Below are 25035 nucleotides of genomic sequence, written 5' to 3' on the forward strand. Positions count from 1 at the left end.
CCACGATTTTTTCAACTTTAATTTTATAAACAGTTTTTTTTTTTTTTTTACCTACTACAAATGCACTTGAACGTGATTCCACACAAATCACCAAAGTCCATTTTATTCAGCACAGTAAAGTACATTTGGTAAAAATATAATTGCACAATACTTTGGAGTCACAATGCAATAACTACAGTAGATGGAAGCTCTAGATATTTGTACAAGACAGTTAATTAGTCCCGATATCTTTTGCAGATTTGTCTAAACTAAATGTGAACTCATATCTTTCCCCCTTCCTGTGTATATAATCCGTTTACCTTAAACTTTGATTTTGTCAAGAGGATGGAATATAAGTTGCCATAAAAACACTGAAATAAGATAATGATCAAATATGCTGTGTGGCAAGGCACTGTGCCATCAGATATGCTGTGTACATGACAAGTTTTTCCTTTTTTAAAACATTTTTTTCATGTTTAGTACGCCACCATCTCATTTCTACGCCCGTTTACAATTTCACAGTAAAAACTTGTCTATATTTGCAAATATAAACTCAACACTTTGAACAAAATAAATGGACATAAGGTTTTTTACATCACAGAAAATTGCAATCATATGCAACAGCTTCAGAACAAACACTAAGCAACACCCACCACCATAACTACTTTTATCAATAGAGCGTAACATACACACTCACATTTTGGCTAAATCTAGCTTGCTGGTTCATTTCCACTTTGTGTGTGTGTGTGTGTAGATTATATATAACACACAGACTCAACAAAAGATATTGTTGGCACAAAATATCGTGGCATTTCTTGGGTTTTCCAGGAATATTGATGATGAATCAAGTTGTAAGTTCCTCTTTAACAGGATTGTCTGTGCATTTAGTACTGACTCATTCTCCTCGATTCAGCACTTGAAGTTACTTTTACAACCGAGAGCAAATGACACCCGAGATGGTTTATGAAACTCTCTTTCCTTCTTAAGGCCACAAATGACATTGAAAACAATGATATGCAAAATATAAGAAAGATATTTTAGGCAACATAAAGGTAAACACTAGTTCTAAATATGAGTTAACTAATGAGCTAAAAGAAAACAGCATGAAGTCATCAGCAGAGTGTGTGAGTATTATCCAGGAGCAAGGACACCGAGTTAGTCTGCACACACTTTACCTGAAACACAGGTTATCAATTTGGAATGCAATCCCTGTGAAATGACACAAAATAAACGTAGAAAAGTCTGTGACACCACCATAGTGAGACACAGTTCACTACCTCCAGCCAGTGAAGACGCCATAAATGCAGTCACCTGAATCACTGCGGTTTAATCAGCTCCACTTCCCACGATGCAACTCTTCAGATCCTCCACGCAAAACAACAAGTGGTCGTTTGAAGTTGAAACACCGCAGTCCACTTGTGCCAAAGTCTTTCCACAGTCTCCTCCTGACCTCTGTGTAATACAATCTCAAGATGAGAACTAATCAAACACTTTACTGCGAGACCTGGCAGAGCAGTGGCCTTGTGGTTTGAAGTCCTCAGACTCAGCAGAATGGGGTTTTTTGTTGACTGGAATCGGAGCTCAGGTGCTGGCAGTCCACATGTGCATCTGTTTGGCGATCTGCAGCACGAAGACGATGTCCGGGCGCTGGTCTGGGTCTGGGTTGATGCACATGCTAACCAGGTCCCGTAGCTACGATGGGATGAAGAGAAGTTTCGATTAGGCATCAGCATTGAAAAGTTTGCTTTTTTTTTTTGCTTTATCACTAAAAGCGCTTTGCTCGAGTCCCAAGTCAGTCTCAAGTCTTGAGGCACAAGTCTCAAGTCAAGTCTCAAGTCTAAATGTAGAACAGCAAGTCAAGTCAGAACAAATCAAGAGCCCAGTATCAATTTAATATCTTAAAGAAAACTAAATATCTAGGACTTTTCAATGCAATATGGTTTTAATAGGATAAAAACTTGGTAAGAGCATCATGGGTTTGATTTCTATAATCAGTTTCAACTTCAATAAATTCAATCATTCCATACAAATTCAGAAAACAGAATTTAAATTCAGTCGTCTGCTGGAACAAATCTCATCACTTTCAATCTAAGTCATTTACACAAACACAAGATCTCAAGTCAAGACTTTAGAAACCTTTTCAAGTCATCAAAGTACAAGTCAGAGTCAAGTCCCAAGTCACCAGAACCCAAGTCAAGTCAAGTCTCAAGTCTACTCTTCATGCATCAAGTCAAGTCTCAAGCGATTAAAACTGTGACTCTAGTCCCCACCTCTGTTACTACTTGGTCTGTTTATGTCACACAATGTAAGACATTTCACTCACAGAGAATGGGCCAACTGAGCACTCGTGACAAAAAGTGAGTGAGGACTTACATTATGTTGTTTGTGAATTATAACAAGAAACATGCTGCATGTAAAAAGAAATGCATACACACATTACGTATGCACAAACGCACGAGTTATGAATCTACACAAAGTGTCAGAGATATTCAGATGAGCTCTGATCCACCTACTGTTGTGTCCTGTGTTTAGTGTGCTACAGTGCATAGTTAATACTTCCAGCATAACACTGAGTTAGACTGTACTGTCAACTAGGCCTACACAGTGTGCTGCTGAAGTGTTGCCATGCACTGTAATGAACCCAATAAATACTCAATACAGAGATGTAAAACTGCTACCACTCTTCTCATTCCATAGTGACAAGTGATCAAAGAGCCTATTTGCCTTATTCACATGGCAGCCATACTTAGATGTACGTCATACTCAGGGTGGGAAACCCTGCCCGGAAAAGCAGATAGAAACTGGTAAATCTACACCAAAATTATCTTTGGATATGGTGAAGAAATGAGCAGAACCGGAGAAGGTTCAAATCAAAGGATAAGGCAACTGGATTGATGTCGATTCATAATGTTAGCTAATGTTAGTAGTCAGCTACTTCATGTTAACATCCAGTGACTGGTTGAGTCTGCTTCATTTGGTTTCTCACCCCGAGTATGACATAAATCAAATATGGCCACCGTGTGAATACAGCAATCATGCCAAAAAAAAGTAGGTTCTTCTGTTGATGTACCTTCTCAGAGTAATGGTCAGGTGGGAGGGGAGGGTAGTCACACTGCTCAATCTTGTGGCATAGAGAGAGGAGGTTCATCTTGTCCCCATAAAATGGACTCTGCAGCGCCGCCATCTGTAGATGGAGATGGAGAGAGATGATATCCAGCAGGTGAAAAAAATAATTGAGAGGAGATGAACAAACGAGCATAAGTGTTGGTGAAGATTTTGACCATTTGCAAAAAAAACAAAACGGGTATTGTTAAATAGATGGTGCTCATCAGCTATCCAGACAGCTGATCAGTAAGGTTGTGACACACACAAACACACACACACACACACACACACAGGACCACTGATCAGCAGTATGTTAGAATTTTTGTAAAATAAATCGATTCTGGAGCAGGATGTTTTTATATTTATTTAAATCTGCACTTTTCCAAACAATATAGAGAGCGTTAGCAAATGTTGGTCTTTTCATAATTTGGCCTTGGTTATAAACCTGGATCATCTGCTCAACACATGTGAAACCTCAAATGACACCACAGTCTGAAGTTTTTCCCGCAAGAAAAAAAACCTCTACCTACCACCACAGCGAATTTAAACAGCAAAACAACACCGACTACACATCCTGCACATTAACCCAACACTGAGAACCGTTGCCACTTTATGAAACAACTGCAACTGTGACACCAACATATTTCACGTTAAGAGAAAACAAAGAGCGAAAAGTGAAGAAATAGTTGAGATGAAAACGGGAAAGAGAGCAGGGAAGACGAGAAGAAGGTAGATAGACGGAGGAAGCGGCTGGCATTCCGTGTGGGGGATCTGGTGATGCGGCCGGGGAATAAATGAGCCTGAGACATAATGCTGCCGATTCAGTCTCTGTTGGCCTGTCCAAACCTCTCATATCAAGAGACAATATCCAGATCATATCAGACTGAAGGAGCATTGTCTCTGCAGATAAACGCCCCAACAATGACTCAGCCTTCCAGTGAAAAAGAGAAAAAAAGACAGCATGAATAAGGGTTTTTATGCTTGCAGCAGTGGCAAGCATCTACATGTAGGGATGTTGGGTAAGTGATTATGGGTTTCTGTTGAAGTCGGTGTTGAGCTGCACGTCTAAATTAACTGGTAGTAAGCTTTAGTGGCGCTGTTTGATTTATTTAAAGGTGCTATGATTAGCGTTTTGTGTTTTATCAAAATGAAGACCACATTTCTCATAAATTCCGCCGCTGCCTGGCGCAAAAATGATGTTGCGGCGGATGTTATGGCTAACAGCCGATATGCAGCGGTATAAAGTAGAAGAATGGAACTGGAATGAAGTTGTGTTTTACTTGCAAAGTAAAAAAACATGTACCGCTTTGTGCCGTAAAGCAATCCAGCAGATTTCCCGCCAAATCTAGGTAGGTTTTAGCAGTTGACATTTTGTTTGCATTCAGTAAAAGAAATCTCCATGTTGGGTGAACATACAGTAAATGAGTAAGATAATGGTGATATTGATAGTGTCATTGCTCTGCTATTTGCTTTCATAGTAGATTTTCCTGGGCGGGCAATGGAGGGAAGGGGGGGCGAAGTGCGTTCATCTTCCTGGTTTCCTTCAAACTTACCCATCGTGGCTTTAAGATGTAAAATTGGATGGTTTGTACAATGTCTTTTGATAATAAAAGTTGCTGTCTTATTTGCATGATTTCATGATAAATAAAATAAAAAGGAGTTATTTTTTATTCCAGGTACTGGTAAAGATTAGAGGCGTTGTCTATATTCATGATTGTCATATAAAACACACCAAGACACTCATAGCGGCCAAACATTTAAACTAGCACTAAGATAGTTTTTATTTTATTTATTTTTATTTATTTTTCATATTTATTGGATACCGGTGTAGCTCTTTTGGAAACATCTTGCAGGTTTATGAAGCTATTGTTAAATTGCATAATCTATTGGAGTTTAAATGAGCTTACCTCATACAGGAGACATCCCAGGGACCAGATGTCAGATTTAAAGTTGTATCCATTCTCGTGGATCCTCTCCGGTGACATGTAGTATGGTGTCCCCACTGGGACAGAAAGACAGACACATAAATGAATAAAAGTCTAATTTTGGTCAACATATCGTTGCTCAAGTCATTGTGTTTTTTAACTTGCTTGCTACAATCATTTAACCCGTGTGGTGACTTGTATTGTAGCAAGGAAAAGTATGTGGTCTCTCTGAAATAACAAAACTAAACACTGAAATTTGTGTTATTATCTGAGTAATAACAGTAGTTATAGTACTTATAGCACATAATAGAAACATGATAAAATATTATTGACCTTATTATGACTTCCAGTTTCTTTGGACGTGGTTTCCTCATCAAGAGAGAACTCTAGCACTTTGGGTTGCTTTCACATTGCACTGGTAATGAAGACTGAGCCAGTAAGACGTTTTGGAATCAGCACTTCATGGAACTTAAAAGATTGTTCCGGCATCATTCATTTTTCTCCTCATCTCCAATTAGGTTGGGATTTAATGTAAAATGCAAAATGTAGGTCTTGACTTGTGAGAACCTGAATAAAAACTGACTTACACTGAGCTCCATAAGGTTTTTAATAGCAAGACATTTTTCTTAGCACCAAAGTGCATGTACAATAATAACAATAAATAATATTTTTCCGACCTTGTGAAAACAAAAACGATCATCCTACTGCCGCAATATCTTGTGTTTTAAAAAATGATAATGTATTGACTTGATCATCACAAAATAATGAAAATAATGCAATTTTATCCATTATGTTGCATAATCCAGTATTTGAACCCGAGTGATAACTAAATAATCAAACATAATTTACTGTATATTCTAACTATTCTATTATAACTAACTGGTACTGAGTGATCAGTCAGTGGTCAATGCATAAAATAATGATGTGTATGTGTTCCCGCTGCATAATATACCAATATACTATTGCATGTATGGTTAACCATAAACATTTTAGAGTTTCTTTGCCAATTTTCCAGCTACGCCTGACAACATGCCTACACTAAAAATTGTTACCAAAGAAACAAGTGCAATATGTATTTAAAAGAAAAAGAAAAGAAAGACCGAAGGAAAAGGCAACCACCTTCTCTACCTGCACAACATTATGTGTGTGCATGTGTTTTACCTAAGGAGTGCGCTGCAGTGGTTTTGGAGCTGAAGAAGCGTCCCAATCCCAGGTCACCCAGCTTCACTTCCCCTGTGGCTGTTATGAACACGTTGGCTGGTTTGATATCTGTTTCTCACACACACACACACACACACATACACACACTTAAATGCGATATTTCATCATCATCACATGGGGCCTTGGACATGGATTATACTGCCACCTTTGACTGCAGTCCTGACTATGTCATGTATGTCCTGCCAATGTAGGGGAGAGTGGGGATGATTGTAACACTTTTCGCATTTCTGTCCCTATCTCCTTGCTCATTTGAGATAGATTTTTTCAAATCTGGTGTAAACTTTTTACATCTGTCTGTTACCAAACATTGTAACAAGCATTTTCAACATCTCCATGGTACACAGAAAAAGAGTCATTCTGTCTCAAAGACAGGGAGAGAAATGTTACATTCTACCCCACATCCTGGGTTAGTTGCAACAACACTTAGGGTAAAATGTAACACCTTTTGTAAAATCTGTCAAATTAAAATGTGAAATGTGAATTGAAATGTGTCTATAAAATTGTTTTCCTCAGAGCTTCTTTTCTTTCCATATGTGGGCCTGGGACTAAATGGATCATCTACACATGTGATCACTTGCTCATCCCGTGTTACAACAATACTCGGTCTCCCCTACTATATGCATGCGTGCATGAATATGCTCACTTGGCCTGGCCTGTGACTGTGTGACCCATAATAATCATAAAAGTAAAAAGGGATTAAGGGAAAGAAGGAGAAAACAAGGCAGAAAAAAGTGATGAGGGGAGGATAAATTATTGGATGGGACAGAGGAAAGAGATGGGAAAGACAATAAAATAAGTTCGCAGGAAGAATGGGTCTCTGAAAGTATGTAAATCGGGTTTAAAATGGAGAGGCTCGAGGAGGTTGAGTAAACGGTGAGTGGTTGTTTACCACGGTGCATTACTCTGCGTGAATGCATGTGCTCCAGGGCACTGCACAGCTGGACAAAATATTTCCATATTGTCCTCTCTGGGATGAGCCGCCTCTTCTTCTTGAAGTACTAAGTAGAGAAATGAGGGAAAGGGAATGGTTAAAGGTACAACTCCTTGATATACCTTGATATGATTACCGTAAACAAATGAGACTATGGACGAGATAAAGGTTAGCCTCCATCTGCTAGTGCTAGTGTTTCTCTACGCTACTTGTCCCCTACCCCCAGCGTCACTCCATTTGTTTTAAAGAGCCAGAAGAAGGATAAGAGTCAATAACAGTCCTCAATAACAGCCAATATGCATTCTGACCAGGTAAGCAAATATCAAGTTGAAACTATGCAGTTAGAATAGAGAGGAACTGGAATTAAGCTTTGGATTAGTGCAAGTAAAACACTTCCTCTTTTGTGCTGTAAAGCAATCTGTCTTTGTGTCACCAAGCAATCCAGCAGATCGCCTGCCGAATCCAAGCCAGTGGCACACAATGTAAAATGGTTTATAGCAGCCGGCAATGTTCTTACTTGCTAAGGAACTCTATACCAACACAGGGTAAACTCATATTATGTCTTTAACGTTAGCTTAAGTTGTACCAATAAGTTAACTTTAAGACGCCAATGTAATGCTCCCAAAATAATCTGCTCTTCACTGTTCGCAATGTTGCTCTTGGCCAGCAGATGTCACGGTTAGACTCTGTGTTGAACATGGCTTTGCTCTCAATGAAAATGGTCATACAAATAATGGAGATTATTTACAGTCAAGGCAGGCTGTTCTTTTGTTAAGGCAGCTATCTATGCTAGTAAAGCACTGCGGGAAACACTGTATGTCTTGCACTAGGCTACATTTTAAATTATGAAATATCGGCAAGGGAATTTCTACCCGGGATGGATTCAGTCCATCACAGCTTCCAGATGTATTCATCCAATCGTTGATTGATGGTAATTATACAAAATTAATAATTATTGGTAATGATTTACTGATGTTAAAATGCTACATGGTGCACCTTCAATTGTAATAACTCCTGACCTTTATCATCTGGGACAGATCTCCAGCGTCTGCCAGCTCCAGGACAATGTTGAGCTCGTTGTCCTCGATGAAGGAGTCTAGATACTTGATTACGTTGGGGTGATTCAGCTGCTGCAGGGGGGAACACAAGAGAAAAGATTCAGATCGTCTCCTGGTCTGAATCTGTCATTTGTTCATTTTAACATGGCAATCAAAAAGTACTGCAGCTGAAAACAAGTAATGGTGCAGGTCAAATACTAATCTTGCGTACTTTTATTAACAAATGTCAAGTACCCTTAATGCTCATTCAATTTAAATGATTCACGTTTCCTAATTTGCATTAAAAAAAAAATATTTTTAGCATTATTATTGGCATGACAGAGTATTATTGTATTTGAGGCAAGGCACCCTATCAGAATTAAATTTGATATGTCACATATGGAAACAAATAACTCTTTTGCATTGTGACTTTTATTTATGTTGTTATTCACATATTCAAATTAGCTCATATTTCATAAATGTACAAATCTGCAAATCAGAACACTTTCTCAGTGGATAAAGTCAGAGTTGATTTTCCTGTTTCATGCTGATGAAAAACTCTGGTAATTTACAGAGGGATTTGCAAACCTTTTGCGTTTTTGATTTATTATTTACAAAATACTACATGGCAGAAATGTCAGTTATTTTTCATGTAAAATACCCCATAAAGCTCTTTCTCCTGCATGAGAAAGAGCTTACAAGCTTGAAACCATTGCATAGCTACATGTATTATAAAAGCCTTTTGTGTTAATTTGTGCTACCTGATGCACTTCTGTCATATTATTTTTTGGCACATATGAAGCATGAATAAATTCTCATATTGAGTACTAAACATATATCACACTCCTATTTTTTTTTTAACACAGTGCAGCTTTAAACTGTGTGTGCACAAACAGGCCTAAACGTTATCATAATTCTTATTTTTGCCCTAAAATTTTTGAGAATCACAAGGAGGATCAGGCTTGAACCAGTGTGAATGAAGTTTGTTTGTTTGTATTAAGATTGTGTTCGTCAGGGACGGGGCCATGTATGTCAGTAGGCACACCCACTTCAAAAGTGTTTTGCATACAGGGAATATATCATTTTGAGAAAATGGCAATGTATATATATTTTTTTTAGCAAATGTTGTACTGGTTATACTTGATGCAGCTGGTACAACACATACATTAACTATTTATAGTTGTTTTTGATGATTGTTTTGCATATTTTATGAAATAGAAAAGTTAAAAAAAAAGTTAAAAAAAAAAAGTTATAAAAGTGAAATATCTCAAAATTGTTGAAAATCACCATTTTCATCTGTGGTGACTGAATGGAAAGTAACCTCCCATCGCTTTGAAACTCAACCTGCTCTACTACAGCACTCAAAGCCATAACAAGTTCTAACAAGTCGTTCTGTGGCTCTTTATGCTTGACTTCCCCATACATTAATGGGTCATCAGAGTCCCATGACAAGAGTTACTAGTTTTCAGACCAGTCTAATTTGAGAGAAAAGGAAACCTGACTTCTTACTAAAAGTAAAATCTTGTATTACATCCTCAAGAATATTTCAGGAAAAAAGGGGAAGTAGTTTTAGGTTTACTTCCCTCTAATTCCTTATGAGTCATATTGACTTCTGTATATGTTGGAACACAATGAAAGTTTGTCTTGCAAACTCCGATGACTTGAATGATTCAATGAAAAATATGGCTGTTGTTGAAAAACCTTACCTTAAGTAGATCTATCTCTTTGATACAGTCCTGACGAGCCTTGGCGTCCATCATCTCAAAGATCTACAACAAAGCAGTGAAAACGTGAAAAAAAAAAAAGAACATAAGTCCTGCTTATGGTCATTAGGGGTTTTCAGGTGGTCCTGAAACCACATGCAAAGAGAAAATCAATTTAATAACATATTGAATGATACAGTGACAAATTCACCAGTTAATGAATTTCTTTGCCAGTTTACAAGGAACATGAATATGTCAAAAAATCTGGACAGGCTTTACTGCATCTCATTCCACAAATATGGGATTTAACTCGTTTGAAGGTAAGAATATTAAATATTAGATACATATCCACTGACATGCAACCTCAAGAGGTGTCAGACATGCTGGTGCGTACCTGGACTTTCTTGAGTGCAACCAGCTGTCCCTCCAGCAGGTATGTGGCTTTATAGACCTCGCTGAACTGGCCCCGGCCGATCTTTTTCTCAATCCGGAAGTTTGCCAACGTGCAGCAGTACTGATAGCTTGGCATGTTTCTCTGTACAAGACAACACAGCATTAAAAGCTTTAGCAGAGCGTTATCTAATGAATCTCACTATCTAGCAAATGATTGCGGCATGATACGCCTCGAGAACCGTGGTTTTCGGTCATGAGTCATCGTGACCCAAGAGTCTGCAGGTTTACATTCCAGCCAAACACTACAGCAACGATTCATTTGTCTTCTCTGATTGAAGGTGCGCTAATCAGCAAACTCAGCTGCAGAGATGGAACTTGGGCTAACTGGCTCTACGTTTGCTAAGTTTGTACGAACTTCAATGGAGCTTTGATCGACATGGGGAGTAGATGATGAGTAGATAATGACAAAATTTTCCATTTTTGGGTGAACTATTCCTGTATGTGCTGAGAACATAGAAAGTAAAATCATCCATGTGTCCCTGCTAGATGATTGGCTCATGTGCTCCATGCTAACATTTTAGCATACACTATGTTGAGTGATAGTAGGCAACTAGCATTGAGAAAAGTGACCTTTTAGTAATAAAAAGTAGTCTGTGTGTTATATGGCCTGTAGATTCATACATTTTAAAAATGAAATATCATTAACTCAATATAGCTGATGTAGCTATTTCAGGTGAGTAACCACATATTCATCTTCTGCGCAGTGATTTTTAGCCGTCTAAGTCTCCCATCACCCACCATCTTCACTTCCTATGGAAAGAGAGAAAGAAGTTCTTCTGATAGTTCAAAACGGAACCAAATTTTTCTATCATATTTACCAATCTACACAGAACTGTAAGACTGAGCTGCATATGATTTAAAGGATAAGGCTGGTGTTTTTTAATGAATTTCTTACCGTCAACAAATCCTATGAAAATAACAAAATCAGCAATGAATTTATTTTGCTAACAAGTCTCGTCCATGTAGCCGGTGCCCACTAAAGCCATGTCTCAGTAGCCACAGAACTCCATTGTATTAAAAAACTATTAAAAACACGTCACAGAGCCATGCAGCTGCTCTGGGCAACATATTTCATCATTGCGATGCACCGGGCCAGCCTCAAACTCAACTTAATAAGCCAACCGTAAACACGTTTGTGATCTCAGGAAAGTAGTTCCGTAGCACCGAAAATAGTCCCCGGCGTAATGAAGAATCTGTTCCCATTTGAATTTGATTTGGTAATAACTACAACAGTCTGACTTTTCGTGGTAACAGCGATTTTTAAAATGGAAACTATGTCTTTGTGAGTTGTATTTCAAGGTTTTTAGCTTACAATTGGAGCCAATGACTTCCGGTTTGAAGGCTAAAAAAGGAACATGGGAAGTCGGAAAGTAATGGGAGTAGAGCAAACGCATTGTTGATTTTGTTATTTGTTGACGATAAGAAATGTATTTAAAAACACCAGCCGTATCCTTTAAGATTATTTACCATTCAGCTTTAGAGCTGCTATAGCTTCTCATTTTATCACGTTTGAGATAATGCTAACTACTTTCATTCATCATAGTGTATGCCAAATTGTTAGCTCATTCCTCCAGCTATTTCAGTTGTGTGCAAACCCTGGACTTCAGCTACTGTACTGTACTGTACATGGCCCCTCAACCATTAAGCACCTTGCAGCTAAATATAATATTGGGGAAAACTGAATGAAGCCAGCATAGCGGACATTCACTTTTTAAACTGTTATTTTTCACAGGAGGGTTGGAAACATTTTTTTTATCCCTCAAATTGAATAGCAGAAGTGCAGAAGACTGTGGGCAGCCAAAATAGAGCATGGCAGCAATTGTCTGGTGGTATCTTTGCTTATTATTGCTCCAAAACAGTGTGCTCTCTGTTTTCAAAGCCTCATACTGATCCCCGCCAAAATAGAAAATTGCATTTACCTGAGGCATTTTTATTTAGTATGGGATCATACAACATAAATATTACAAAAATTAGGATATGGTAGGCAGTAAATGGTTTAGAGCATGTCTGACATTTCCATTTCATTTTCATCTGACATTTTATCTTTTTTGCTTTTTCTGTAAAGCATTTTGAAGCCCTGTCTCAAAACATGCCATGCAAATAAAGTAAACTATTATTCATGTTTTTAAAGAAGAAATGAATGTTTACTATTCACTCATGAATGCATCAGGAAACGGCACCTTATGACGTATATGGCACCTTTTAAGAATGTGCTACTTAAACCCTCTATAAAGAATATGAAAACTCACATGCATGAACACACACAACACACACACACTGCAGGTTAGATGCCCCACCTGATCCTCTTGGCCAGGTGTCTTGTAGAGTTTGTTGTGGTTGTCTAGGGTGGGCTGGTGGTTGTCCTGTGCCTCCATATCACGCACCGCTCACCACTGTAACATAGAAAATAATAATAACAGTAATAATCTTCATTTGTATAGCACTTTTGAAAACACAGTTACTAAGAACTTTACAAAGGACAGAAAAAAAAACCCAAATCAACAGCGAAAGTGATAAAAAAGCAAGGCAAGAGTCATAAAAGGGAGTTCAAAAACAATCAATAAATGGTCATTACATAAAAGCAAGTCTATAAAAATGCCGAAACATTTTTAACTGTCCCAAAGTGGACTAGCCAGTGAAAAAAGGATTTTTAATAATTAATCACAAGAAGAGTTGCCTTGGTATTTTTCTTGAACATACATGTGCCGTTTTTTTTCCCAGCCAAATTTTGTGAATACCCACTGGAGCACTTTTTTTCATCACTGATGTCTAAAAATCAGTTTTAAGAAATTATTTTAAAGATGATACAGATTTAGTCTGCCTGAGCAGAACAGGTCAGCAGGAGGGCCGGCTCCATCTTGGACTGCCCTGATCATCCACTCCACAAGGAGTTTGAACTTGGGTTGACCTACTTTGTGTTGTGGTCCTCTTTTGCGATGGAGCCAAGGCTTTGACACAAACTAGATTCCTAAAAATGCACATCTATGTGTCCTAATATCACTGTCACATACTGTCAGGCCTTGTACCAAAAACCACAAATTAATCCAATGAATTCCAAACAAATCAAAACAGCAAAGCCAGTAGTGGGGCAACAATTTTTAACAGAGGACACTATAATGCTAGCCTGGTTCCAGACTCCTGAATCTCGTCCAATCAGCGCCTTTGTGGGCGGGACTAAAGTTTGAATAGTTTGTGCAACGGTGTTTCATTGGCGTTTCGGCAGAATAATATTTGTTGAAATCACCTCCTTAACCAACATATTGTCTTTGCAAAGACGATATTTTTGTCAAAAACGGCCAACATTCTTGGTAAAGTTGGTAAATATGCCCAGCATCAGTGTAACTGAAAATAACGTCAGAGTGGCCGAATACATCAGTCACTAATGATTGGTTTGGCGAAAATCAACCCCCCCACAACACAGAAAATGGCTAACAAGGAGACAATCTCAGACTGAATAATGGAGTGGGAACGAAATGGCCATTCAGTTTCTCTTAAAGGTCCCATATTCTACACGTTCCAGTGTTTTATTTTGTGTCTTGAGGTCCATTCAAAGCTGTGTGTGTGGTGTCATGTACCAAAAACACTCTCAATCCATTTTTACACGTTCATTTTCCAGCATCTCTCTGAGCCTTACCAAGAACAGGCTGTTTCTGTCACTGTGTCTTTAAGGCTCATTAATATTAACGACCCCTCTGTTCTGATTGGCTAACCGTTTCAAGAGTGAAACGTGAGACACTGCAGCCCGGGAGCTACAGGTAGGGAAAACTCTCCGGTAATAAACAATGACAACCGCTCAACCGCTTTGAAAAAAACACTTTGTTAGTCTATTATTTCTTACAAAAATGATAATGAGCGAACCTTTGTGACGCCACAAAGCTACGGAAGTCCAAACGGCTCGTTTAGAGGCTCGCTTTTCTAATATGGATTGTGTGGATTTAGTTGGCGACCGTGCGTTTTGATACTTTCACCATGTTTAGATAGACCATCCAACTCCTTTATGATCACAGAGGCAAGGGGAATCCTATTTTACATGATATGGGACCTTTAAATCTGGTCAAAACCATTTCAACTGTAATTGAAACCAATCCCCCTTTGTTGGCCCTGTAATGCAGACTATTTCTGAGAGAGAATACTGTAAAAGGTGCAATGTGCACGTGGCTCATGGTGTGTAATTTGAAAGAAGAGGAATTGAGCCGTTTTATTCAGCACTCTTATGAAAACTTCCTGCGCATATGACTAAAAGACCAAGACACAACAAGGCGGCACCAAACCACAAAGAAGGATGTGAGAAGTGTGTGACTCACCGAAGAACTCTCAGCTTTGTCCTATGGGCCCCGGGTCTTCTGCTCTTCCTTCTGGAAAAACGACAGTATGAAATTCAGTTTCGTGTCGACACCAACCGTATAACCCAGGAAATGAGAGTGATAGTCACAGGAAAACCTTCAAAGTGGTCCTCGTGTTAGAAGTTGAATAGTGAGTATCAAAGTCTGAGTGAATGCTGGCCTCACAAGAGTATCTCTGGTTAACCTAAACCCCAGGAAGCCGCTTCAGACAGGAGAAGTGGTGAAGCTCTCACTTAAGAACCAAACCATCTTCATTCACATAAGCCTTACACACACACACACACACACACACACACACACACACACACACACAAACATTACTCTCAGTTTACTAGTTCCTTTTTAGAACTGCGGGACTACACAAGCAGTACTTCATTTCGTACTTTAGAGATTTGTTAAACCAACTTTGCATGTTGGCGGCTCGAAATGGCAGCGAGAGGTAACTGAAAAATTTCAACTGCAATCATGAGAAATCCCGCAATGTGACGTCAGTGAACTGCACACAGCACGCTCGTGTTTACCAACCCGGCCGCTCTGTGACCAAAATGATACCAAAGAGACGAGGGATGATAAAGAACGTCGGTGAGTCCAGCTTCACGTGGACCCAGCGCTCATTCACTGCTGTATAGGAGATAGCTTGTATTTCACCCTTAAGTTTAGATTCATCACTTCCCGTGGGTGAGTCATCTCTTCCTGTGGGTGAGTCATCACTTCCTGTGTAAGTAAGTACGTAAACTTTATTTATAAAGCGCCTTTCGAAACCAGAGTTACAAGGTGCTGTACAATGAAAACATTAAAAATAGAAATAAAAAAGAAAGATTAGAAACAGAAAAGCAGAAAATAACAAATAAAAACAGTGAAACTGCACAGAAGGCAAACACGCATTACAAAACAAAGTGCTTACGAAACAAGTGAGTTTTTAAAAGCTTCTTAAAACTATCCACTGACTCTGCGTTATTTATGACTAAAGGAAGACGGTTCCAGAGAGTGGGAGCTACAACTGAAAAAGCTCTGGATTTTGGGACAGCCAGAAGGCCTTGGTCAGAAGACCTGAGAGATCTCAGGGACACAATAATTCTGAAATATAAAGTGGGGCCAGCCCATGTAGTGCTTTATATGTGATTAAGAGAATTTTAAAATCAATTCTGCAGTCGATGGGTAACCGATGTAGAGTGGCCAACACTGGTGTAATGTGTGACCTACGACGTGTATTGGTTAAAAGACTAGCGGCCGCATTTTGGACCACCTGGAGCCGAGACACAGAAGAGCGACTCAGGGTGGTGAACAATGAATTGCAATAATCAAGACGGGAGGAGACAAAAACATGAATGATTTTTTCACCCTGTGGGTATCTGTATGAATGTGAAGCAGGGTGTTGCAGGGAAAAGAGCACACTGCTTAGTCAACTTTCCTTGGATCACTAAAAGTAAAAAAAATAAATAAAGGCTAAATTCTTGAATAGTCTTTTAGTACAAAATGTCAGCTGAGTCAAATTCCTAGGGATCACCAACACCAATAAATGAGATTAGAACATAATTATCTTCTGCTTATTTAATAAGGCCCAGTAAAGATGTTTTTTTCTGCAGTAATTGAGCGATCTCAATATTATGCTGCTAATCTAAATCTACAGTTCAATTATTGAACTTTTCCCGGTATCCTCCATCACAGTCTGGCTCTCCAAGCCCACGCTGCAACATTGTCATCACGGCTGAGTGGATGATTGCCTGTCTTGAAGGAATGCAAAGAAGAAATGAAGAGGATGAGGATGTTGAAGAAGAGGGCAGCAAGGATTGCTGCCAATCTTTCAGATCTAGGCGACTACATCTTCCAACCATATTTGTTGTAATCCCACTACTCTTACGATTTGCTCCACTCAGTTTTCTTTGCACATGCTTGCACTATGTATAATAATGGATGGGTCATAAATTAAAAAGAAAAATGGTTGTTTGCAGGGATTAGCATTATGATTTGTAATTTGGCCGTTAACATATTTCTTAAATATTGAGGTACGTCATTAAAATAATTTCAATAGAGTGAACTATGTGGAGCTATGGCGTGCAGCAGCCACTAGAGGACGTCTGGTGTCATTTAAAACCCCTCCATCTCTCTCTGGTGTTGTTTCGTTCTCATCCTCCACTAGCTGCTTTCACTGGCAGTGTTATGTTTTTATTAAAACACAAACTTCTCAAAATGAAAGGCCAGTCTGCTTCAGTGGAAGGCAGCATGGCTCCATTCAGCTTTTTCTACCAGCCAGGAAGATGGAGCGAGCCAAACTAGTATGACAACTTTTGAACTGAGACAAACTCTCCTCTCACTGACAACATGATGGGTAAAGATATGAACCAATCAGAACCGTAGACAGTGATGGAAGTGGAGATTTTTGTCCATAATCTGCTATAGCCTTTGGAAATTTCAGCACGCACTGTATATTCAAATATTCATAAAGGCCACTCACTGAACAGTCAACCACGAGAAAATGGACTTGTGCACAGTTGTATTTGCCTGCCTTATTTTGTGCATTTCCATCCTACTCAGTACAGCTATATCATTTTTGCTGTCAGGTGTATGGCAGCCCATTTAGTAATTTATTCCCTAAAATGTACCAGTCACTAAAAATGTGCCACTAGTACTTAAAGCAATATTCCACTTAGTTTTAACATGGGGGTTATTTGGCTCTTGACCACCATGAAAACCAGAATATAAACTATTCACCAAGATCAGATGCAGCTGGACGAGTTTGTAGCGTTCAGATTTTTACTTCCCATTCATTTGAATGAGGCCACGAAAATAGACTGAAAACTGACATTTAACACGTTGGTGAACAGATTCAACAACAGATGCTGCTGCTGTGATTTTCAACTGACTGTGGGTCCAACGTTTTAGAACATAATTTCGCCAAATAGCATTTTTATTGATAGAAGAGAACATAGAGGAGGGATACCATTTAGGAGAGATAGTTCCTGTTTGGGAGACCGGATCTACTTTTTTGTATTTTTTCATGAGTCTGCACCGATGTCACCAAGGCAAATTCTTCTACAATTATTGTACTTGGCGAACACAGTGATTCTGCATCTTATTCGTTCCCAAATTTGGGTCTGAGCAATAACAATTCTGATATACGGATTTACTGTATTTTTAGTGTTGTTGTTTTTTTTTCATATATAGGCTATATACTGTATTAGTGAGCAATATATATTGTGAGTAAAAATATAGTGAGCAAAAAGCAAAAATGAACAAATAATGCTCAGGATCTTAGACCTTGTGTCCTGTGATACATGTGTGCCAGTTTCTGCAACCATTTCTTAAATGCAGATGAGAAAGAACAGCTAAAGATGTCTTATGTCTTGACCAGATAATTAAGGGCCAACAGAATAGAAGCAGTCCCCGGTGATAACAGACAGCAAGTGTTGGTCTTGAAGAGTAGGCTAATGGTATCTGTTTTCAACTCTTCCCCATTTAAGCTGTTTTGGAAAATTTTGCGAACAAAACACCTAAAATGCCACAAAATGCTGTTGATGTTTTGTTCAACTCTTCCCCATTTAAGCTGTTTTGGAAAATTTTGCGAACAAAACAGCTAAAATGCCACAAAATGCTGTTGATGTTTTTACAGACATTTGGATGGGTGGTGGGGCAGTGGGATTGTCCTGCTGTTACACACACACCCATTTAACCGTTGTTCTGCAAAAAAAACAGTGCAGTTTGTCAAGTTTTACTGTGAAAGGTCCATACATCATTCTCTCCATTTCTGAAAGGCACCAGACTTAAAGACAATGTGGAATGTGCTTTGAGGACATTGGCATTTTTATGTGGAGGCTATAACTGTGATTTTGGCATTGGCAGACATGAATTTCAACAGAACAACCCAGGAAACTAAAGAGCAGCAAGCTGGCCCCCTAACCTACTTTTTCACTTCAATGTCATTCTACCTTTAATCCTACAGAGTTTTTTTTTGTGATTTTCAGTCTTTGCCAAGAGCAGGCTCATCCCTTCCCTCAACACTACTGACACACCCAAACGTGTATAAAAATTAGCTTGCTCTAAGGCTACATTTACACTGCTGCAGCTGAGTGTCCCAATTACCAGTATTAAACAATAATTTTTTCCCCTCACATCTGACACAAATATGATGTTTTCTAATAATAAAGCTGCATGGAGTCACATTTTTTAAATTCTAATCTGGACCACATAGATATGTGGTACAAAATTGGATCAAGGTTCATTCTACTGAAATGTGTTTTGAGTGTGTCGAGTGAAATGAATATTGGAGTCCCTTCCATGTTAGCTAGAAGACTAACCTGTTAGGTAGAAGACCAGTCTGTTAGCTAGAAGACTAACCTGTTAGCTAGAAGACCAGCATGTTAGCTAGAAAACCAGCCTGTGCAGAACAGATGTGACGTCTTTTGTTATTGTTACTGTGCACATGTGTGTCTTTTCTACATCGCTGTCAGTTTACATTGATATGGGATATGGGTCACATCCTAGAATAGATATCAACAGTCATTCCAAAAAAAAAAAATCACATATGCGCAGCAGTAGTGTGAACGTAGCCAAAGAGTATGTGCAGGGAAGCATGTGCAAGCACACTGAATGTAAACACTATTTTTGCCAACACACTGTAAACACAGGCAATCTCTACAGACCAGATGAGAACAAAACAGTGTGAGAGAGAGAGAGAGAGAGGGAGAAAGAGAGAGAGAAAGAGAGAGAGAGAGAGAGAGAGTCACACAGCCACCATTTACCAGGAAACATTTCCACATGGATCTTGTTAGTCTGCCTCTGCTGAACGAGTGCCAAAAAGCCCTGAGGTGGAAAGACAAAACCTCTTATTTCTCTCTCCCTCTCTGACTCATGTTTTGGGGCTGACTAACACATGATCCTTATATGAGAATGCAATGGCCTGTTTCACTTCAAACATCTGACAACAGCGAAACAGTTGGAATGTCGGACCTCACTGCTTGCAATATAGTCACTTGAAGTCGGGCCATTGATAATTGTGAAACAGCAACAGCAACTCGAACAGCGGGCAGGCAGTTGTGCAGCAGGCTAGGCAACTATGTAAAAGAGCTTTTCCTTTGCTTTTCTTCTGTGTCTCCACTCATTTTACTGCTTGTGATTTAGATGAGTGGATATATCAAAAATATATATAAAGAACACACCTGAATAAATTTGAATGTTTGAAACCACTTTTTATAATCTGAAACACTAAGGTACAGGTCCAAAACTAGAGCCTGAATATAGGTCCAGGGTGCAATATTGGGGGAACAGAAAGCCTTAAAGTAGGGGCATATCAAGGCAATGCCAGGCTAAATTAGGGTAGTGGTGTTAGAAAGAATACCCAATACTAATACTACCATTAAAAACTGTTAAGAGTGCCCTATCTCTTCTATACAATACTGTCTCTGAGCTAACTACTAGATATCAGTCAAAATGTGCAGTTTGACTAAGCTCATTTTCACTTTTGAGAGCTGACTATTATATAGTAGCATGAAGCACTGGAGCCAATTATCTACTTGGGACACTTAGTTGACCAATGGGACAATCTCCCAAAAACTCGGTTTATGCCGCTACGATAGTAAACACACACAAAGTAGTAATAAGGACTACAAACACATTCAGGAAAAAAAGGATATAAGCAAACAAACAAGCTGAGTTTTGCAGTGAAGGAGGCAAAGAGGGCTGTGGTCGGTTAGGACAAGATGGCTTTTGTCATGAAAACAACAGGTGTATTGTTCAATGCCCCATTGAACTATATCTCTGAAAAGAAGATGGATATGAGCCAGCACTGTACAGTCACAGGAGGCAGAGACACAAAGAGAGATCAAATGTGCCATTTTATCCGCCTCAGTTACAGCTGAATTTTCCCTGAACTGTCATCCTCTTTTCTGGCAGCGTAGCCCAGTGAAGTGTGTACGGTTACTTGGCGCTCTTGATGACTCATGGCGCAATGCTAGAGAGAGACCTTGTTCTGGTTTTTCACTGGAAACGAGAATCAGTCCCTGTTCTTGGTCAGCTTACTACGTGACATGGTGGGGTTAAAACTGAGGCCATACTGAGAACCCATGCACACACACACACACACACACACACAGACCACAGAAAAGGCCACTGCAAATGCTGTTCAGACAGGTGACATATCACCAAATGGTCACACATACACACACACACACACACAAATACACATACACACAATTACAATACTTTGAATATATTGAACACAGGCTATTAGTGCAGCACAGTATACTAGTTATACACACACGCATACAGTAAAACACTGTTAAATAAAGGGCCTAATTAATAACTATAACCCATATTAATTGTGACTACCATACTAATATGAGCATCTCATGTACTGCCTTTGTTTGCTTCCCTCCCTCAGCTGCATGGCAGAGTTTTATTCAAATAAACAGGAACTAAAGGAGAGAGACAAGTCAAAACATTGTTTGGAATGCCACATTCACAACATTCAAATTTGCTGAAGAAACAACTTTGCAAACAGCTTCGAGTCACCGTTGCGCAGTATTGAAGTATTAATTACTTGTTTTGACCACACATGGCATCTAAAGCAGTCTAGGCAGAGGCTTGCTGAAACTTGCTCCCTGTCTTTACCAAACATGAAAAGCATTATTCTTCTTTGCATGTCTTCCCCCCCCCCCCCCCAAAATCTCTGATGAGTCAGCCTTAAGTGTTTAGCAGCATGTACAACCTGTGCTAACTTGCACCCACCTTAACCTCCTCTGCCTTACCCAACTGTACTAATAACTGTTAAAAAGTTAGCAATGCCAACTCGGCCTGGTGCCATGACCTAGTCTGCACATGAGGAGAGACAAGAGCTGTACAAGTTAGAATGGTGGCATTGCACCCGTTTGTATTAAGAGAGCTATCAAGCTAGACCTGCCTTTACAGGAAAATATAGCAAAGAGATTTCCATCATTGTGCACAACTGTACTGCACTCAGAGCTTGAGCTTGAACTATATCAATGAAACATATACGTATATATATGTAAACATATCAAGAAACATGCCCTGTGATTGTTTTAAAGGTAACCCTACAGCCTATGACAAAGTACTTTCCTGGACTCTTTGGTAAAAGACTCCATACTCCATGTGTGACACTTAAAATGCAACATATTCTCCTGTCTAGCAGGATTGTATGTAACAATTGTAACTTTCTCCATTTCTTTTCAGCCTGTAAATTCAGAAACAGACCAAGAAACAATAATGACAACAACCAGGCCCCACTGAGGTGCTTTCCAGGGATGTTACTTGAGTCCTTTCATCTCCAGCTAAGAGAAAGTAGTGTTTGAAAGCAATGAAGAGCTAGTGACATTAATATGGGACATGTCAGCTCCAACCCATGCAGCTGTTTCCCCTTCCCTTGTTCACAATGAAAAACAATGCTGAGCCTCTCAAGAATGCCCGGGAAATTTCTGAGGGAAGAGCGCATATACAAGGGAGATTCTCCAAATTACAAAGGCCCCACCAGAGAAAATGCTTCTACTGCACTTGTTTTTTTTTTCCTTCCAAAGACCTGTCTTGACTGGCCTTGCATTTAAATTTGGAGGCCTAATTTACCTGGGCAAGGATTTAAATGTATCAGTTCTTCACAACCACAAGCATGTTAAATGTCTCACAAAAGAGATGCATCTTTTGGTCTCTTTGTGCAATCTTTCACTGGTATCAATCAGTGATTGCTATCAGTGTAGGATCCACCTTACAATGTCACTCCAGCTCAAAACGGACCAGGTGTGTAAAGATCGTAGCCGATTATGATGATCTTTTTTTTCTTTTTTCTGAGGACTCACACGTCAACATTTTTATGCACCGGATGCATTGGTAAAAGCAAGTCTAGCTAACTAGCAAACATACAGTAGTGTTTATGATGATATTAATCAAATCTTTGCCCTTTGTTAAATCAGCAATAAAGGGGTAAATCAGCTGGTACTCTGGCTAGGGCTCAACTGATAGGGTTTTTTTATATTTTGTGCCGATATTCAATATCTATAAATTTGACCGTTATCATGGCAAAACAACCTTAAGTTTTATTTTTGTCAGAAAAAAAGCCCCTCTCCATTGAAACCCAGGATAATAACATTTTTACTATTACTACTACTACTACCACTATTAATAATTCTAATAAAAATAAGCATTCATGCATACTTGTGTGGAATCAAAATCCAAGACAAGGAACTTGTGTAGATTAAAATGTCATTAGACTCAATATAAGTTAAGGTCTTCCTATAGACAGACAACTAGTGTAGTATTGATCAATTCTATATCAACTATGTAATCAATCAAACTGCATCATATCCATCATATCAGAGGTGGACCACACTGACTGGACCAGATCTGATTTTTAATAAAAGGCCAATATATCAGCAAACTGTCCAACCCTAATTATAGATGTACACGCATAGGTTTCAAAAGCACCAAAATACAAACAGCACTGGCTCAAATTTGCACATTTTAACTGGCCAACTCTTTCTCCAGACATTCAAGACCTTGTTGATCCATTTGTCAAAGACCACATTTGTTTTGTCCGTCTGAGTTCATTGGCCAAAATTGTATCTCGCTGGTATCAGGGCTCTGACTAGGCCCTAATTACATCAATCATACATAAGGCCAGTGTCCTACCTAGAGTTTACTTAAGTGTTGTGAGTGACGATGGGATTCCTTTACCACCGAATTTGAATGGCAGCAGCTTCCAGAAATGGTATGTTCCATTTAAAGAGCACTGGATTCACTACCCCTCAGGACCTGAGTAGGGCGAGCCATGCAAGGGGAGGAGAAACTGAAGTTAAGTGAAGGCAGCAGGGAGGTGGTGTTGGGGCTGGGTGGGGGGTGCTGGGTATCCAGTTACCAAAGAGGTGCAGGACAGACATCAGCTTAAGTATGGACCAGATAACCTAAAAATACAGGCAGCGTGGCTATATCAGGCTTTTGGGTCACTCATTTTGCATTATATAGTGTCCCAGGTGACAGCTGCATTTCAACAGATTAAAGAACTGAAACAACATGTGCAGTATCTCTATGAAAGAGAACCTGGAGAATGACAGCTAAGAGAGCTACAAGAAGGTTTAGGGAGTTGAAAGAGAAGATATATTCAGGTTTCACAAAATGTGACGCAACACCTCCCACAACTCTGCTAATTTATGGTTATTGGTGTCTGCATTTTACTAGTAAGACTTCCAATCCTAGCGATGATTTACAAAAGATTTTATGGTAGGTTTGCGTCACTGAAACTGGAAACATGTGATATCATCAATCAGCATCTTAAATCAATCAAGGTTTCTTTTGCTGAACTCTCAGCGCTTTGAGAATGTTTCCATTCCCTCCTGTCTGGCTAGCGCATATTTTTGTTTGTCACAAAATGTGCTGATCAATAAGAAATTCTTGTGGTTCCAAGATATTGAATAATCACCATGTGATTTTTGGAATATTTTGAACTCTATGCACCCAGCAAGTGAGCTGGTAAGGAACAAGGGGAATCTATTACTTACATTTTTATCATTTTAGGTATACATGACAATTTGCATAATGATGGTCTACCCAAAGAGACAGAATTTATACTTCAAGGTTCAAGGTTAAAGGTGATGATTAATATAACATTTCTGAGGTTTTCCATGCTTGATTAATTCTGGTAGTAAAGAGTCATTCCTTTCAAGATTGGTAGATCTCGTCACAGTTATGGAAACCACTGTGCCAAAGACAGAACCCCTGGCTCATACTGATACCAATCCAAAGAAATGTGATTCAATTCAAACTCTTTTGATTTGTCTCAAAGTTGTTTTGCTAACTATATCCAATTTCATGCATTTTTTACATTGTTTGGCATGACTCGTGGCACCTCTAGTATTAACTTAACACTTAAATAAGTAGTTCACCCAAAAATGAACATTTTGTCATTATCTACTCGCCATTTTATTCAGTGTTGATGCGTCCAACGGAAGCAGGTGCAGGCTCGGCTTTGGAGCCGGACGGGAGCCACGCAGCATTTTCTGCTGGTCTGTTCTTTTTTCTGCTTCTGGTCTACATCTACCGGACCCACCTGCGTCTGTGAAGCTTGGAAATATACCATTTATCCAACTCCTTGAGCAGTGGAATGAGCAAATCCCATTTCGTGCAGTAAAGGCTCTCTTCTTCTGTTGGCATTGCCTGACATATCCCGCAATTACACCACCAGATTCCCAGCTGCTGTCGACGCTGCTCTGTCCATCGGTCTGCGTTCCTCGTCCGTATATTCAGGTTCAAATAAATACAGTTGGGCTGGGGGGATGACATGCGACAAAGGTCCTGGGTCAGTTTCGAACCCAGGACGTCGCAATTACATGGTACACGCCT

At 39.3% G+C, this 25035-nt stretch overlaps 1 protein-coding gene across 2 annotated transcripts in view; it reads right to left on the reverse strand.

The window, feature by feature from the left end:
• The window catches only part of nek6 (NIMA-related kinase 6), a 31399-nt gene continuing 6364 nt past the window's right edge, over window positions 1-25035 (reverse strand). For both annotated transcript variants that reach the window (XM_078288343.1, XM_078288346.1), the window contains exons 2-11: window positions 14659-14709; window positions 12652-12747; window positions 10296-10436; window positions 9905-9967; window positions 8181-8291; window positions 7120-7228; window positions 6171-6278; window positions 4992-5086; window positions 3050-3163; window positions 1-1671 (exon numbers count right to left, since the gene is read on the reverse strand). In XM_078288343.1, the coding sequence (XP_078144469.1) occupies window positions 1561-1671; window positions 3050-3163; window positions 4992-5086; window positions 6171-6278; window positions 7120-7228; window positions 8181-8291; window positions 9905-9967; window positions 10296-10436; window positions 12652-12729 (930 nt within the window). In that variant the 5' untranslated portion in view covers window positions 12730-12747; window positions 14659-14709 and the 3' untranslated portion in view covers window positions 1-1560. The remainder of the gene's footprint in view (window positions 1672-3049; window positions 3164-4991; window positions 5087-6170; window positions 6279-7119; window positions 7229-8180; window positions 8292-9904; window positions 9968-10295; window positions 10437-12651; window positions 12748-14658; window positions 14710-25035) is intronic.

Source organism: Centroberyx gerrardi, chromosome 2, assembly GCF_048128805.1.
Source record: "Centroberyx gerrardi isolate f3 chromosome 2, fCenGer3.hap1.cur.20231027, whole genome shotgun sequence".
NCBI classification, from domain to species: domain Eukaryota; kingdom Metazoa; phylum Chordata; class Actinopteri; order Beryciformes; family Berycidae; genus Centroberyx; species Centroberyx gerrardi.